The following is a 14341-nucleotide window of genomic DNA, read 5'->3' on the forward strand; positions in this document are numbered from 1 at the left end:
AGAAAAAGAGAGAGAAAGGGAATGCAGTACGAAGATGTATCTCCGTTGGCCTCATCATCATCATCATCATTGAGGGACGGTGTTGAGGCCGGTCGAGAGACGCAGCAGCAAGATTGCAACAAACCAAACACAAGCCAGCAGCAGCAACATCAGAAAAAATGGGAAACAAAAAGGAACAACATGAAAACGATGATTCTCTCCCCCAAAAAAAAAACCCAAACAGTCTCTGCCCCACCGCATCTTCGGAGGGAAAAGGGCTCCTGCTCCAATTAACCTTCGCTGCAAATCGGGAAGAAAACCCGTTGAATTCATCGCCAATCATCTCGGCCCGATCATCATCATCATCATCGCTGGCCTGTGGCGGCAGCGGCGGTGGCGCACTCGATCCTCGATCCCTGTTCCCGGTTCCGCTTATCGACAGAGAGGCGGCCGACCGACCTGCCTGCAGCACGCGCGAGGTGTGTGGTGCACAACAGGTCGAGAAGAGACCGACCACGACGGGGCCACACGAGGACGGTCACGAGAAAACTATTTCGCGAAAACGGGCGGTAAAGAAACGTAAATATGTAATTACTTTATTATTTTTCATTCCTTTCGAACGGTGTGGCGGGTTCGACGGTTTCGCCAGCAGCCGCAACAGCCAGCCAGCCAGCCAGCCAGCCTGGCCGACGACTCCTCGCACACCACACGCGCGGACCAGACCGTGAGATGATGGGATTTTTGGGGATGGGATGATTTGGTTTTTGGAGATTTTTTTTTTGTTTTGTTTTCGGGGCGAAGGTTTTTGGCAAGATCGTTGATTTCGTTTTTTATGTGTTTGAACCCCGCAAGTGGTCCCCGGCGGAGTACGGAGAGTATAATGATCAATAATAATTGGGACTCGGGGTGCAATTGGACTCTGGAGCGTAACTGCGTTCCGCTGCTGCTCCGATCCTCTAGCCATCAGCACGCGGTTTGTAATGAAGAGGAGAACCGTCATCATCACTTAGAACCGTTGGAATAAGCATCTTACGATCTGAGATGTTGGAATGGTGGTACATGAGCTCTACCGCTGCGATGCGATCATATTTTGGTGCTAACTTGATTAACGCGTCTTAAAGTTATAAGAACACGATGAAACATATTTTACCTATCTCGATGGCTTTCTATTATTTACTATGGCTCTATGGCTTACCACTATGCCCTTATATTATGTGCAGTAGTCTCGAGCAGATCCTATACACTTCAAGTCCTCGGGATATTTGATGTCTGAATTAATTATTTTGAGTATCCGTTATCGGAAGTAATAAGCAGAACAGAGCTGGAAATTAATCCCCTAATCCAGTCGAGAATCTTATCAAGAAAGATGCAATTGGGATTGTAGACGATTTAAACTCTCGCATTAGTACTCTCATTAGTTTCTGAGATTTGTGTATAGGATAGAAGTGACACAAATTCGTTTTATGCCCGTGTTCGAAAGGAGCATTCTCAGAAGGATATTTAGACCCGTATGATGGAGTATTTGATTGGCATGTTTTGAGAATTGCAGACGTCAACCCAGCCTGTAAAGTTGGCTTAGAACGGGAATCAAATCAAGATTGCTCTTCGGTATCAACAATGGCACCAACATTTCTGAGATGACGACAAGGACAGTCGTCTGTTGCAGTTCGTCTTCAGCTGCATTAAACTGGCGAAGTCATGTTTATCTTTCTCATTACCATCAACTACTTGAAATTGTTTGTATTTTCTTTTGTGGTTTGCAGAGTTTCCAGCGGGTTATGGTGACAGTCGTAACGTGATCGTAATTCACACCTTCGCTGGAGACCATCGCGCGCCTTGAAATCATGCCTCGCGAGTCTACGAGTAGATCATTTCCGGACATTAAATGGTCTAATGTTGCTTCAATGTCTGTTACAGAATGTTGTTGTGAGCATCCCAATGATCCTCAGCTCCATCAAAAGCAGTAGCTCACAGGAGTGCACGATACGTGCGCTATCCACAACCAACTCCCTTTGTCGATGATCAATGCAAAGCGCGTGATCTCACGATCAGCAGCACCCGTTGGTGAGCTTTATGCTACCAAGCACAGCGCTCTTTCCGTACTCAACCGACTCGACGGTCGGAGCTCTACATCATCGAGCTCAGCTCGTGCTCGTACTGCACGATCGTTGTTTGGCGATTGACGATCATACCTTCCACCACCTACCTCCCTCGCGCCTTTCATCGCGGTTCAACCTTTGCGAGCAACATAATCGGGTGCACGAAGGCGAAAGCGCAGGCTGCCTGCCGGTGCTGATCGATGTTGTGTGCGGTGGTAGCACCCCGTATGTGAGGGATCTATCCTCCCACAACCCACACACACAGACACACAGACACAAGCAGCTTCGCGAGTCTCGCGGATCGTGAGCACAGGACGAGAGATCGAGAGAGCAAAATGGACAACCCGGGGGCCGTTCGGTCGTGTTTCAAACAACGAATGGCCGGAACCCGTGGCCAGCATGGTGGGAGGTGTCCGAATGGTTCACCCTCCCCCCCTCGGCCTCCCGTCTGCGCCTCAAAGTGGCGGCACTTACCTGGCTCTATCGATCGGTGGTTGCTGCTGCTGTCTATCGGGCGGTCGATCGCCGCAAACCCGAGAAATCTCGAGGGCTACGATCATCATCGTCGACGACGACGTGGTGGGCGTGACCAAAATCCAATTCGATCGCGAGCGGGAGGGAGGGAGGATGCGAGGATTTCGGTTCGATTCGATTTCGGGACCGCGATTGTTTTATCCTTTGCTGCTCTCGCTACCTCCATCTCGGCGCTCGCCGATAAGAGGTGAAATCGATTCGAGCAAACGCACAAATGGGGGGGGGGAAATCCCGTCCCAAGACAGAGTGGATCAGACTGAGCTAGGTCCAAACGGCAAACGTCCTTTGTTAGCGACCACTCGCGACCACATGGCCGGCTGGCTGGCGAAACGTAATTTGGTCTTCGTTATTGCCTCGCAGCAAATTGTTTCATTTTGTAGTTCTCTCTCTCTCTCTCTCTCTCTCTCTCTCTCTCTCTCTCTCTGTTCCCCTGAACGCGTAGCCTTCATTGTGGTCTCGCGAACAAGTGCTCACGAAGTGCGCCACGGAGGAGCAAAAGGATACAATTTAGCTCTGTGGATGGCCAGCGAATTATGTTGCGATCCCCTCGAGCAGCAGCAGCAGCAGCAGCGATGGCGGTGCATCACGCAAAGCCGCAGCCGCAAACCTGCTAACGCACATCCGAGGGCGGGAAAGATCTGTATAATTTCGCGAGGGCGAGGACCGCCGATCTGCTCTTCTCCTAGCTGCTCCTCCTAACGTTGCTTGCCACCCCGATGCACCAGGGAGCGCACTCCGGGTGAAGATGCTTATAAAATGTTATTTCTCAATTATGCACAATCGTTCATTTCAAGCGCATCCGTGGGATGCGAGAAAGAGAGACAGAGAGACAGTGAGAGAGAAGGAAAGAGTGTGCAACGTGAACGTTCGGTGGCCTCCGGGGACCGCCCCCACCCACCCGTACGGACCGGCGCGCGCGAGCATCATCATAATGCAATATTAATAGACAATAATCTGTTTATCAAAATAAAGAAATCATTTCCCAACCCAACGGGGGGATCCCCGGGGGGACCTCGTATCTCTCGACCCTGCCCTCCTCGCGCGCGCCGGGATCTTCGGTTACAAGATAAACTGCCGGAGTAACCCCGCATCTCACGACCCGACCGCGCGGTGTGCGATTGGTCCCCTTTCTGCAACGAAAATTATCATCATTATCCCGCCGCGAGAGGAAGGATCGCGGATCGTGATCTCGTGTACCCGTGTGTTAGTGCGCCCACCCCTGGTGTGCCTGGCACTCCTGGCCGGGGAGTGTACCCGAGTTGGAGCAGAAGATTTCTCGAATTACGTCGGTTGCACATTGTGCATTGTGAGCGCATGGTATATGGTGTGTGCGCGCGGCGGTCGCCTGGGCAACCAATCTCTTTTGACAGCGAGAGAAATGTGCGCCAAAGTAACTCAATAGCTTAGCTGCTCGCTCGGTCGCGCGCGCGGGCACATCCTGGGGGACGACCGACGAGCGTCCTGTCCTGCCACCACTCCGCTACACACACACACACACACGGTCACGGAAGCAAGTGGAATCGCGCGTCGACGGGGGCCCGTACCGAAAAATGCGCGATCGTGCTGGTAGATTAGGTTCATCGACGTAATCAAAAGGAACCATAACCTCACAAAAGGCGGCAGAGCAGGATCGCGTTGCACGCCGATGAATGGCTGCATGAATAATGGCCGACGGGGGGTGATGGTGTAATGGGGAAGGGGGAAGGAGTACCAAGACTCCCCGGTATTCCGAATGATGCGGATCCGGGAATTACAGTAGTAATAATGGTTTTGAGCGAAACCTGAGATGCCCCGGTTGGCCGTGGTTCCTCCGGGACACGAATCCTGGCATGCCTTTATGCTGGTGAAGCAGCGAGCAGCAAGCTTTGTTCCTGCTGGACGGGAGTGCTGGAGTGCAGACACGACACGATACGACTCGAAGAGAAGGACTCCTCTTAACCCATAAAGCAATCACGGAACGTTTCCTGTGTTTTCGCACCACAGCAAGCGAGCAGGTTCGACCGGAACAACACACAGCCGGAAGAGTGCGCGATACCATAGTAGCTCCTGGTGTGCTGCTGGTCCACTGGCTTGCGGTAGACATCCGGATCCGGAGTGTTCTATTGGTCCGGATATTGTAATTTCATGTTAATAGTCCAGAAAGTGGCCAGAGTTGCTCGCCTCGGGTGGTCTAAAGATCAAGTTCCTTGGTTTGGACCATCCCTGGAGTGTTCCAATTCCTATTACCAATAACTCGACGCTAACTACGATGGTTAATTGCAGGAGCAAGGTCCGGGTATTCGGGTCACTCTTCAGGCCTACCTCGATCAATCAGAAGCTGTACGTAGCGGTCTGTGTCGCAGCATAGACACAGGCTCGTTGCACAGCGATGGCCAGATGAAGTCCTCGCCGCACACCGGATTGCCTTTACCACCAACCACCCTCCCGCCGTCGCACGTCGAAGCTCCATATTTTCTCCGCTCTTCGTTTCGTTGATGTCTCCATCCATTCATCTTAGTCAGCGTCAGCGCGAATGGCCGTGGTGGAGCCATTGCCCTCACCGACCGCGCCCCTCCCCCCTCCTTCGATTGCGGACCATCGCTTTCTCGCTGTTTTTGATCGATATCTTTTCAATTGGCTTAAAAATGTGTGTGCAAGCGGCAACAGAGACAGCATCACGGTGCGCGCGCGGACGGACGTCTCTAGGTACTATCGTTGGCGGGCCTAACCTCAATTTGAATATGTTGTTGTTCTCGCTGATCGACCACGATATATACAGCAACGCCACGAATCGTGCCCGCGTGTGCGCGCCGCTTGATCGTGTGCCGAAAACGCGCGGGACATGCGGCGCGTGCGGTGCGTGGTATGATATATTGAAATGTTAAATGTCCCCCGACTGTGTCCTTCTCCTTCCTCTTTCCCTACCTCCGGTGATCACCATCGTTGATTTCGCTTGAACATTGCTTGTCAAAAGGGCGGTTTCCCTTCTTCCCCCCGGGGGCCAATCACACACCACGCAATGCACCACCATGTTGTGCCATCGTCTCGACGGTCACGTCGACTCTACGACGGTGGCCCCGTAGTGTATGGCCGCAGTATGTGCGTGTGTGTGTGTGTAAATTGAAACTCTCTCAAATATGTAACACGTGCAGAAAATTATGTTTGCTGCAAAACTTGAGCGTGTCTGTGCGCGCGAGGGATTGATAACATTGTAATGTATGAGCTGGCTCCGATTTCTCATGCCGTTTGCGTCTTTTCTTCTTCTCCTTCTGCTCCATCTCCAGGTTGACGAATAATGCCAACTTTGCCGAATTGCAGTTCTTGAGTGCGCGTCGTGCGGCGGTCGCCGCGGCCATGGCTAGCGCTGAAGCGGCCCAGATGAACGGTGGTACGACAGTGTTACAGTCGCATCCGCCGGCAACGGGCGCTGCTACGGTGGTACCGTTGACGATCTCACCGCCGGCCACCTCGGGAGCCTCGCTGAACGGCGACGGCGAACCGCGATCGAGTAGCACCGGCGGCGCTACGAACGGAGCGACGACGATCAACGGTAACAACGGACCGTCACCACCGGTCGCCGGTGGCGGTTCCAGCCCGGGGCTACCGAACGGAACGGCGGCGGCTGCCACGACCGGACCGGCGGCGGCGGCGGCGGCTGCGGCGTCCGGACAAACGACGACCAACCTACCCTCAGTGCCAGTGCCCCATCCTGGGGACTTTCATCCCGCCTACAGGATACCCGGTTACATGGAGCACCTTTACTCACTCCAGCACGCTTCGGCCTCCCTGCACGGTAAGTAGCGATGATGATGCTGATGGCACGCGAGGACGCGACCTTGACGACCACTCCCAACCCAACCGAACCGAAACGAAACCGGCATTCCGATTCCGTCATCGACACACCAAACAACGGTGCGATCAGTGGGCAACGTGGTCAGGGGGGTGACGTGCGCTCATCATCTTCCACCCCACCCCCGGGTGGGGGAAGGGACGCACCGGAAGTCACCGCGATCCGTGGCATACGGCGTACCACGCAAACAAATTGGTCCATTAGGCGTTAAAAATATATCCGCGCGCGCGACCGCGACAACCATCATTACTAGGCGCAAATGCCTACTACTACTACTACTGCTGCTGCTTGTGCGCTTTTGCTGCCTGCCACGGTTTCGCTCCTTGGCCCCATCGATCACGTTCTCGTCAGCTAGGCCGCCCGGCCACCAACATCCGCTCAGTGTCCGCGTGTTTGTGTATGTGCCCGTATGTGTGTGTGTTCGGGCGTACGCCCGACCACTGGCCTCATGAATGACTAATGTGCTTCCTCCTCCTTCCTTTGCACAATCCGTTGCTGGTGCTCGGGTTATGTGTGTCCTAGTTTGGCCGTGCTAAAACTCCCGAAGAACCACCCCCTCAACCAACCACCCCCCCCCTCCCCACCGCTCCTTTAACACACTGCTAGCTGGAAGTCAAAATATTGTTTCAAAAAGCTCATAAAACGCACAAACCACGCCTTGGGTGGAAGCGATCGTGCTACCAAAAAGACGGTGGTGGTGGTGGTGGCCTCATAGCAGCGCACCGTTTCGGGTACGCACTGGCGTGCTGGTCTGGCCTGGGTCGCCTGATCGAGCGGTCTAAGGCAAAACAGTTGAATGAAATAAAAACAACAATAAAATGCAAACAAATTACACCCGTCCCGGTCTCGGTCGCACATAGTAGTGCGTCAGTGTCCCGAGGTGGCTAGAAGGGAGCACCGGGGAACACCAGGAGCAGCAACAGAAGCAGTAGACCTAGGCAAGAGTCGTTTGCTTGAAATATGCTGTGCCGTAGTACAGAGAGGGCACACTACACGGACACACTAAGCTGGCTGGCTGGCTGGACGGAGGCAAATATGACACGCGAAGAAGGGTTATTTATAAGTTCGATCACGTTTCACGTACGCTCGGACCGGCGAGAACCGACGTCGCGTCTCATTCTAAGTTTCTAAACTCCCTAAAGGCCCCCGAGCCGATTTGTTGCTTCTTGCGCCACGCATACCGGGGAAGTTGTTTAGCGTTTGTCAGCTCGGCGATCTTCAGTTCTAAGCGCGGTGGCCGCAACATATCACTCCCGGTACTGCACCAGGAGGAGCATCAGTACGCATCAAGTGTACCACGCTGGACTACAAATGGAAAGCGAAGAGTGATTGGTGAGAGGATCGTCATCTATCGTGCGGTTGTTTCGGAGAGATCGGACCGGACTCGGCGGAATGGTCATTAATGAAAAGCGCAAGCGAGCGTGTCACGGTGGTGTCCCTGAGCGACAGAACAGGGATATCAAGAGGCGTTGTGGAGCAATGCAAATGCACGCACGAGCGTGCACGAGCGTCTCTATAATCCTCCGTCCGATCCGGCGCCTTCGCTTTGATCATCCCTGACGCACCGGACAACGATGAACCCGGGACGCCGGGACGCGGAGTGTCTCAATGTCATCGGCATGCATCCCGGGGTGGGGCACCGTTTGTCAACGACGCGTTTAAATCACATTTCGGACGATCTTATGATCTCTATCCCGATGAGACGATCGTGGAATGCTAAGCAACCGCCTCGCTCCCTGGGACGATCGCGGAATAGAGCGCCTGATGAAGTTGTCGTAGGTGTATGCGCTCCGGTCCGTCCACAAACCGGTCCGCTGTGGCAGCTCTTCTTCACAAGCGATACTTCCAGCTCCTTGCTGCTGCTTCTGCGGCCGGGGGTTACGCCTTTTGCCATCGTCATCACCATCGCCATCGTCGTGTTACCGTATGTCACGTCGTCGTTGACATCGGGCGACATCGGCAATCGGTTGATGGTGGAGTTGCGTTGTTTGATTCCATATTAGATATGGAGACGCTGTCACCGAGCGTCCTCCAAACGAACGACGCGGGGCAGCGTGAGGCAGGTGTCCTGTTCGCGGTGGTAATGGTGATAACTGGCATTTTATGGCCGGTTATAAAATCACTCCATAAAACACACAACATTGTATCGATATCGGAATGGACGGAGGAGGAATGGTTGCGCTGCAGGTGTTGTTTCGATGCGAAATCCGGGGAGGACCTTGCGCCACTCGAAGCGCCATTAAGGAGCTGGACGCACGTATGTGTGTGTGTGTGTGCATGGTGCGGAATCGGAAATGAGTGTCACCTTAATCGCGGCCTTATGCGGAGATGCAATTAACGCCTTTTCTGTCTTTTCGCTCATCGCTGCGCACAGGTTTGGGGCTGACGCCGGAGTACATCAATGCGCGGAACGCAATCGCCGATCTGCACCCGGCCAGCTCGCTGGCCAGTGCGGACTTCCACTTCAGCATCGACGCGGCCAGCCGGTTGAACAGTCCACGGCCGGGCAGTATTCGGGCCAGCGTGAGTCGCAAACGGGCCCTCTCCTCATCGCCATACTCGGATTCGTTCGACATCAGTTCGATGATCCGCTATTCGCCCAATTCACTGGCCTCGCTGGTGAACGCTTCACGGAGCAGCAGTACCAGCGGTTCGTACGGTCATCTATCGGCCAGCGCACTCGGACCGGCGGCCCTCGGTATGCACAGTGCCATGGCACCGCATCTGCAGCATCTGTTGCGCACCAGCAGCTTCGCGTTGCATTCGCTCCCTGGCCATCACACACCACCGACGGCTAGTATGTTCTCGCTGCATCCTGGACATCCGCTTCATCCTGGCCATTCGTCGATGAGCAGCAGCAGCAAACCACAGGTAAGGTCCCCACCACCATTTGCCATTTCGATGGGATGAATTTTCATGTTTGTTTTTCTTTTGTTTTCCGTTCCGCTCCATTCCACGCTACAGCAAATTACGGATCTCTCGAGCAAGAAGCATGAAACGCCGACTTCCAGCTCGCAAGTGGCACGCGTCGAAGCGGACAGCGCAACGAACGCACAGCAGAAAAAGTCGCGAGTCAAGCGCGAAAGCATTCCACCGCATAAGGCTAGCCCACCGTGCGGATCGGCAATGATCACCTCCAACCATCACCTGAGTCCAACCTCTACCCAGGGCGGACCTACCAACGGTACCGTGTCGGCGACATCCACCACACAGAACGGAGGTCTCAATCTCAGCCCATCGCACCCGGAACATGGTGCCCGGGGAGGATCGGATTCCAATGGTCCTCCAATGGGCGGTGGTGGTGGTGGTGGTATGATGAGCATGGTGGATTGTAATGGAACCATGTCCGGTGGCGATCTGATGGCTGGGAGTGGCTTTGGCGATGGTGGTAGTGCACGCGATGGTCGCGGTTCGCGGGCGGATACGACCGATCCGAAGGATGAACCGGGTGACTTTATCGAAACCAACTGCCATTGGCGGGGCTGTGCGCTGGAATTTAACACCCAGGACGAGCTGGTGAAGCACATCAACAATGATCACATTCATGCGAACAAAAAGTCCTTCGTGTGCCGGTGGGAGGATTGCTCGCGGGATGAGAAACCGTTCAAGGCGCAGTACATGCTGGTGGTGCACATGCGACGGCATACGGGCGAAAAGCCACACAAATGCACGGTAAGTACGGGATTTGGGATCGATCGTACACGATTGAACACCGGAATAATCGTTTATATTTTTTTTTTCGCTGGTTACATTCCAGTTTGAAGGCTGCTGTAAGGCGTACTCAAGACTGGAGAATCTAAAGACTCACCTTCGCTCGCATACGGGCGAAAAGCCATACACCTGCGAGTATCCTGGTTGCAGTAAGGCTTTCAGTAACGCTTCGGATCGAGCCAAGCATCAAAACCGGACTCACAGTAATGAGGTAAGTCGGATTGCAGTACACGCGGACGTCGATACACCAAAGCACGACACTAATCCTTGGTTCCGATCTTTGCAGAAACCGTACGTTTGCAAGGCTCCAGGGTGTACGAAGCGTTACACGGATCCCAGTTCTCTGCGGAAGCACGTCAAGACGGTACATGGGGCCGAGTTCTATGCCAACAAGAAGCACAAGGGCAACAATTACGGTGGTGGCAGTGGTGACGGTCTTGGGGATGATGGTGAAGGATCGAACCATATGTTCGATAGCAGCCCGCGAAGTGAAGACAAGACGACGAGCATGAGCAGTCCCAGTATTAAGTCCGAGTCGGATGCCAACTCACCCAGCCATCCGCCGATCAGCAGCCCGATGTCGATATCGGCCCTCAATGCCGGTCTCGGCGAGGACTTCCACGAAGGTGGTGGTGGTGGTGGTGCTGGTGCTGGTGCTGGTGGTCTTGCAACACTGGATGATCCAGCCTGGCCGTACCCGGACGAAGATCTGGAGGTTGCCGATCTACCGTACGTACTGCGCGAGCTGGTTGATCTCGGTGGTGCAACTGGAGCCGCCACCGCGACCATGTCGGTGCGCAACAACCCGCGCAATCGGTTCAAGAACCGTATCAACAACAAGGGTGCCCTGCTTGGTACCAGTCCGTTGTCCAACATCCCGGAAATGAACAGTGGAAATGTGATGCGCAACTTCGGGCTGGGTGAGCTGAACAGAAAGATTACCGATCTCAAGATGGAACCGGGCACGACGCCACCACCACAACCGATGGCACTACCCTCGCCAACGACACTAATCACCAAGAACAGCCAAATGGAGCCGGGAAGGACGACGTTGCCACAGCCACCCTCGTCGAATGGCAACGCTACGACGACCACGACCACGATGATGATGATGAATGCGTATCTGAATCCGGCCGCCGCACAGAACCGTCGCGATAGTAACAACAGCACGACCAGCAGCTCCTACTACAGTATGCGATCGGCGGATATTAGCCGGCGTAGTAGCCAGGCGTCACAGCAGAGCACGATCTCCACGATGCGGCCGACTTACTACAATTCCTCGTCCCTGTACGATCCGATCTCACCCGGTAGCTCGCGACGGTCTAGCTCCATGTCGACGGCTACGAACGGTGGACAGAGCCTACCGCCGCCACCTTCTTCGCATCTGATCGCGACGCATCTGCAACGATACAGTGGCAATCATGCCGCTAGCACAATGGGAGCATCAGGTGGTGGCCATCCGAGTGGTGCTAGTGGCGCACGTCACTCCATTCCCAACAATATGAGCAGTGGCAGTGGTGCTGCAGGTATGGGTGGATACTACGGTCAACAGAATAATGGTGCCATGGCAGGTCACATGCTTGATCGCCGCATGTCCGAACCGGTAGCAAGTGGGTCCCACGTTGGTGGCAACGGTGTGGGCGGTATGTCCGGAGGGTCGATGGTCGGTGGAATGAACTCTCAGTATCTCAATCGGCGTCCCATGGGAGGAGCTATGCACTCACGTCCTACCGTTTCGAATGCACCACCATCCTGCACCGCCACCTCGGCTACGATAAATCACACGAAACCTACACCACCGGTCACTAGCAAACTGCATCCCAACCAGGAGGTAGTGCTCGATGAGATGGACGAGGGTGAAATGGTGGAGAACAAGCTCGTCATACCGGACGAGATGCTACAGTATCTGAACCAGGTGGCGGATATGGCTGGTGAGACGGCTGGAAATGGCAGCAAACCGGACAACACCCCTAGCCCGGCGCTGGCAGGCATGGCAGGCCCTAATGCTGCTGCTGGCAATAATGGTAGCAATCCGTGGAACAACACGCCACAACCGAACACCGGCAATGGGACCAACCAACTGGCCAACTTTACACAACCGCAGCAGGCCAGCATGCTGATGAGTCCACAATCTCAGTACAGCAACGATGATTGCAGTCTGATGAGCAACGTCATGTCTCCCCAAACGCCGCAACACCACCAGATGATGTCACCGATGATGCCCGAGAATGCTAGTGCACCCCTGACGCCGAGTGCGACCAACAACAATGGATTTGCCGCAGCACAACCTATGCAAAACATCCAACCTACACCAGTACAGTGTTCGGTGACTCACAACAATGGTAACGGTGTGCAGAACTTCAATCGTGGACCCAATTACGGTCTGAACAATGGTGCTCAATGCTATGCACAACACCAGCAACAACAACAGCAACAGCAGCATCAACAGCAGCAGCAGCAACAGCAACCAACGAATGATCTTAGCCGCCCGATTGCTTGTTCGAATTTAATCGGCTACTATCATCGAACTGATCAGAGTGCACACCATTGCTGTTTGGCAATGATGATGCAAGGATCGCTTCATATCAACCAACCGCCGACGATGGCCGTGGGACCCAGTGGCCAACAGCAGCAGCAATCACAACAAGTGCACCAAGGCCAGCAGCATCAGCAACAGCAACAACCACAAAGCAATCAGTTCAAAAATCCGTTCAGTCTAAATGTAGCCAGCTTCGCGAACACTGGCCACCATCAAAGGGGCGACACGCTAGATGCGGGTGCCGTTTGCAGCAACACAAATACCGAAATCCAGTGTGGTGACATCAGTCAATCACAAATGTCTCCGGCAATTGCAGCGATGGCTCCGGTGGCCAACGCAACGATGCATGGACGCCAGCAGCAACCACTCGTCTCCAATCCGACCGGCGGCATGCAGCAGCAACAGCAACAGCAGCAGTCATCGGCGCCGGTGGTTGCACCGACGCAACCGATGGAAAGCAGTTTGCAGACTCCACCCCTACCATCGTCACCGACCGGCTTCGGTGATCTGGCCGCCGCTGGAGCTCCACCTGCACTACCGATGTCGCTAACGGAGGACACTGGACTGGGGACGATCACGGCAGCCGCAGCGGTTCTAGCGAATGGAGGTAGCAGTGCAGCGATGGGTAGTGAATCATATCAACGTACTCTCGAGTATGTGCAAAATTGCCAAAACTGGAGCGAATCGGCGGCCGATATGGTCAGCAGTAGTACGCACCCATCGTCGAATCTCGTCATTAACGACATGAGCACGTCGCTAAGCTCATACTTCGAGGAGGATCGTTATTTGCAGATGATCCAGTAACCATCCTAGTGTTTTGTGACGTCCACATCGTACGTGCCATAAACGCTTGCACGTGAAACTGTATACAGAGAGAACTAGAGAGAGAGAGAGAGAGAGAGAGAGAGAGACACATCTACAAGCACAGGCTACCAGGTAGATTGATGGTCCAGAGATTCCTATAGATTTTAATACTTTCCAGTCTTCCGGTGCAGGAGGAGCTGGAGTGTGAATGACTGTTTGAAGCTACGTCTACTCTATCATCCCATCCTTCTCGTGTAATGTAAAGAACCCGTGTAAAGTTAGTACCTTAATGATAAAACATTTTGTAAGGAATATTTCGTTGATTGATCGTTATCAAGTGAATAAACTAGGGGAAAGAAGAGAGAAGCCATGAAGCCATGGAACTGGCAGTTACTGAAGTAAAGGGTATGCAAAGTAGAGCAGTAGTTGTAGAACGTAAGGTACCAGTTTGAGAAGGAATCCTTTTTAGGCACAGGATGCTGAAGGAATGTTGAATTTAGCTGTTTCAACGTAAGCATGAATTAATGAGATGAAATAAATGATACACGAAAGCGAAAAAGAAAAATATGTTGCCACACCATGTTCATTCCTTTTTTTGCTCATTGCTCCGCTGTTACTCCACCAGAACGGAAAGAACGGAATTCCCATCCCCGTGATGGGATACTCGTTGTGGAGAGCTTGTTCTTACACGCCACTCTCATCGTTATCAACTAGGGTTGATGATGGGGACCGACGGCTTTATGATTCATAAAAACGACGGCACTGCATTGAAAGAGAAACGTTGGGAATTCCGCAACACACACGCAATTCGACATTCAAAACAAGTACACACACCGATAGGTGCCA

At 53.6% G+C, this 14341-nt stretch overlaps 1 protein-coding gene across 1 annotated transcript in view; it reads left to right on the plus strand.

The window, feature by feature from the left end:
- The window catches only part of LOC125950673 (transcriptional activator cubitus interruptus), a 47711-nt gene extending 33666 nt beyond the window's left edge, over positions 1-14045 (plus strand). Inside the window, exons 2-6 of the mRNA XM_049678873.1 lie at positions 5876-6384; positions 8816-9312; positions 9406-10113; positions 10199-10363; positions 10439-14045. Coding sequence (XP_049534830.1) covers positions 5876-6384; positions 8816-9312; positions 9406-10113; positions 10199-10363; positions 10439-13495 — 4936 coding nt within the window. The 3' untranslated portion in view covers positions 13496-14045. The remainder of the gene's footprint in view (positions 1-5875; positions 6385-8815; positions 9313-9405; positions 10114-10198; positions 10364-10438) is intronic.
- Positions 14046-14341: the final 296 nt, after the last annotated feature.

This window comes from Anopheles darlingi, chromosome 2 (genome assembly GCF_943734745.1).
Source record: "Anopheles darlingi chromosome 2, idAnoDarlMG_H_01, whole genome shotgun sequence".
Classification (NCBI taxonomy): Eukaryota; Metazoa; Arthropoda; class Insecta; order Diptera; family Culicidae; genus Anopheles; species Anopheles darlingi.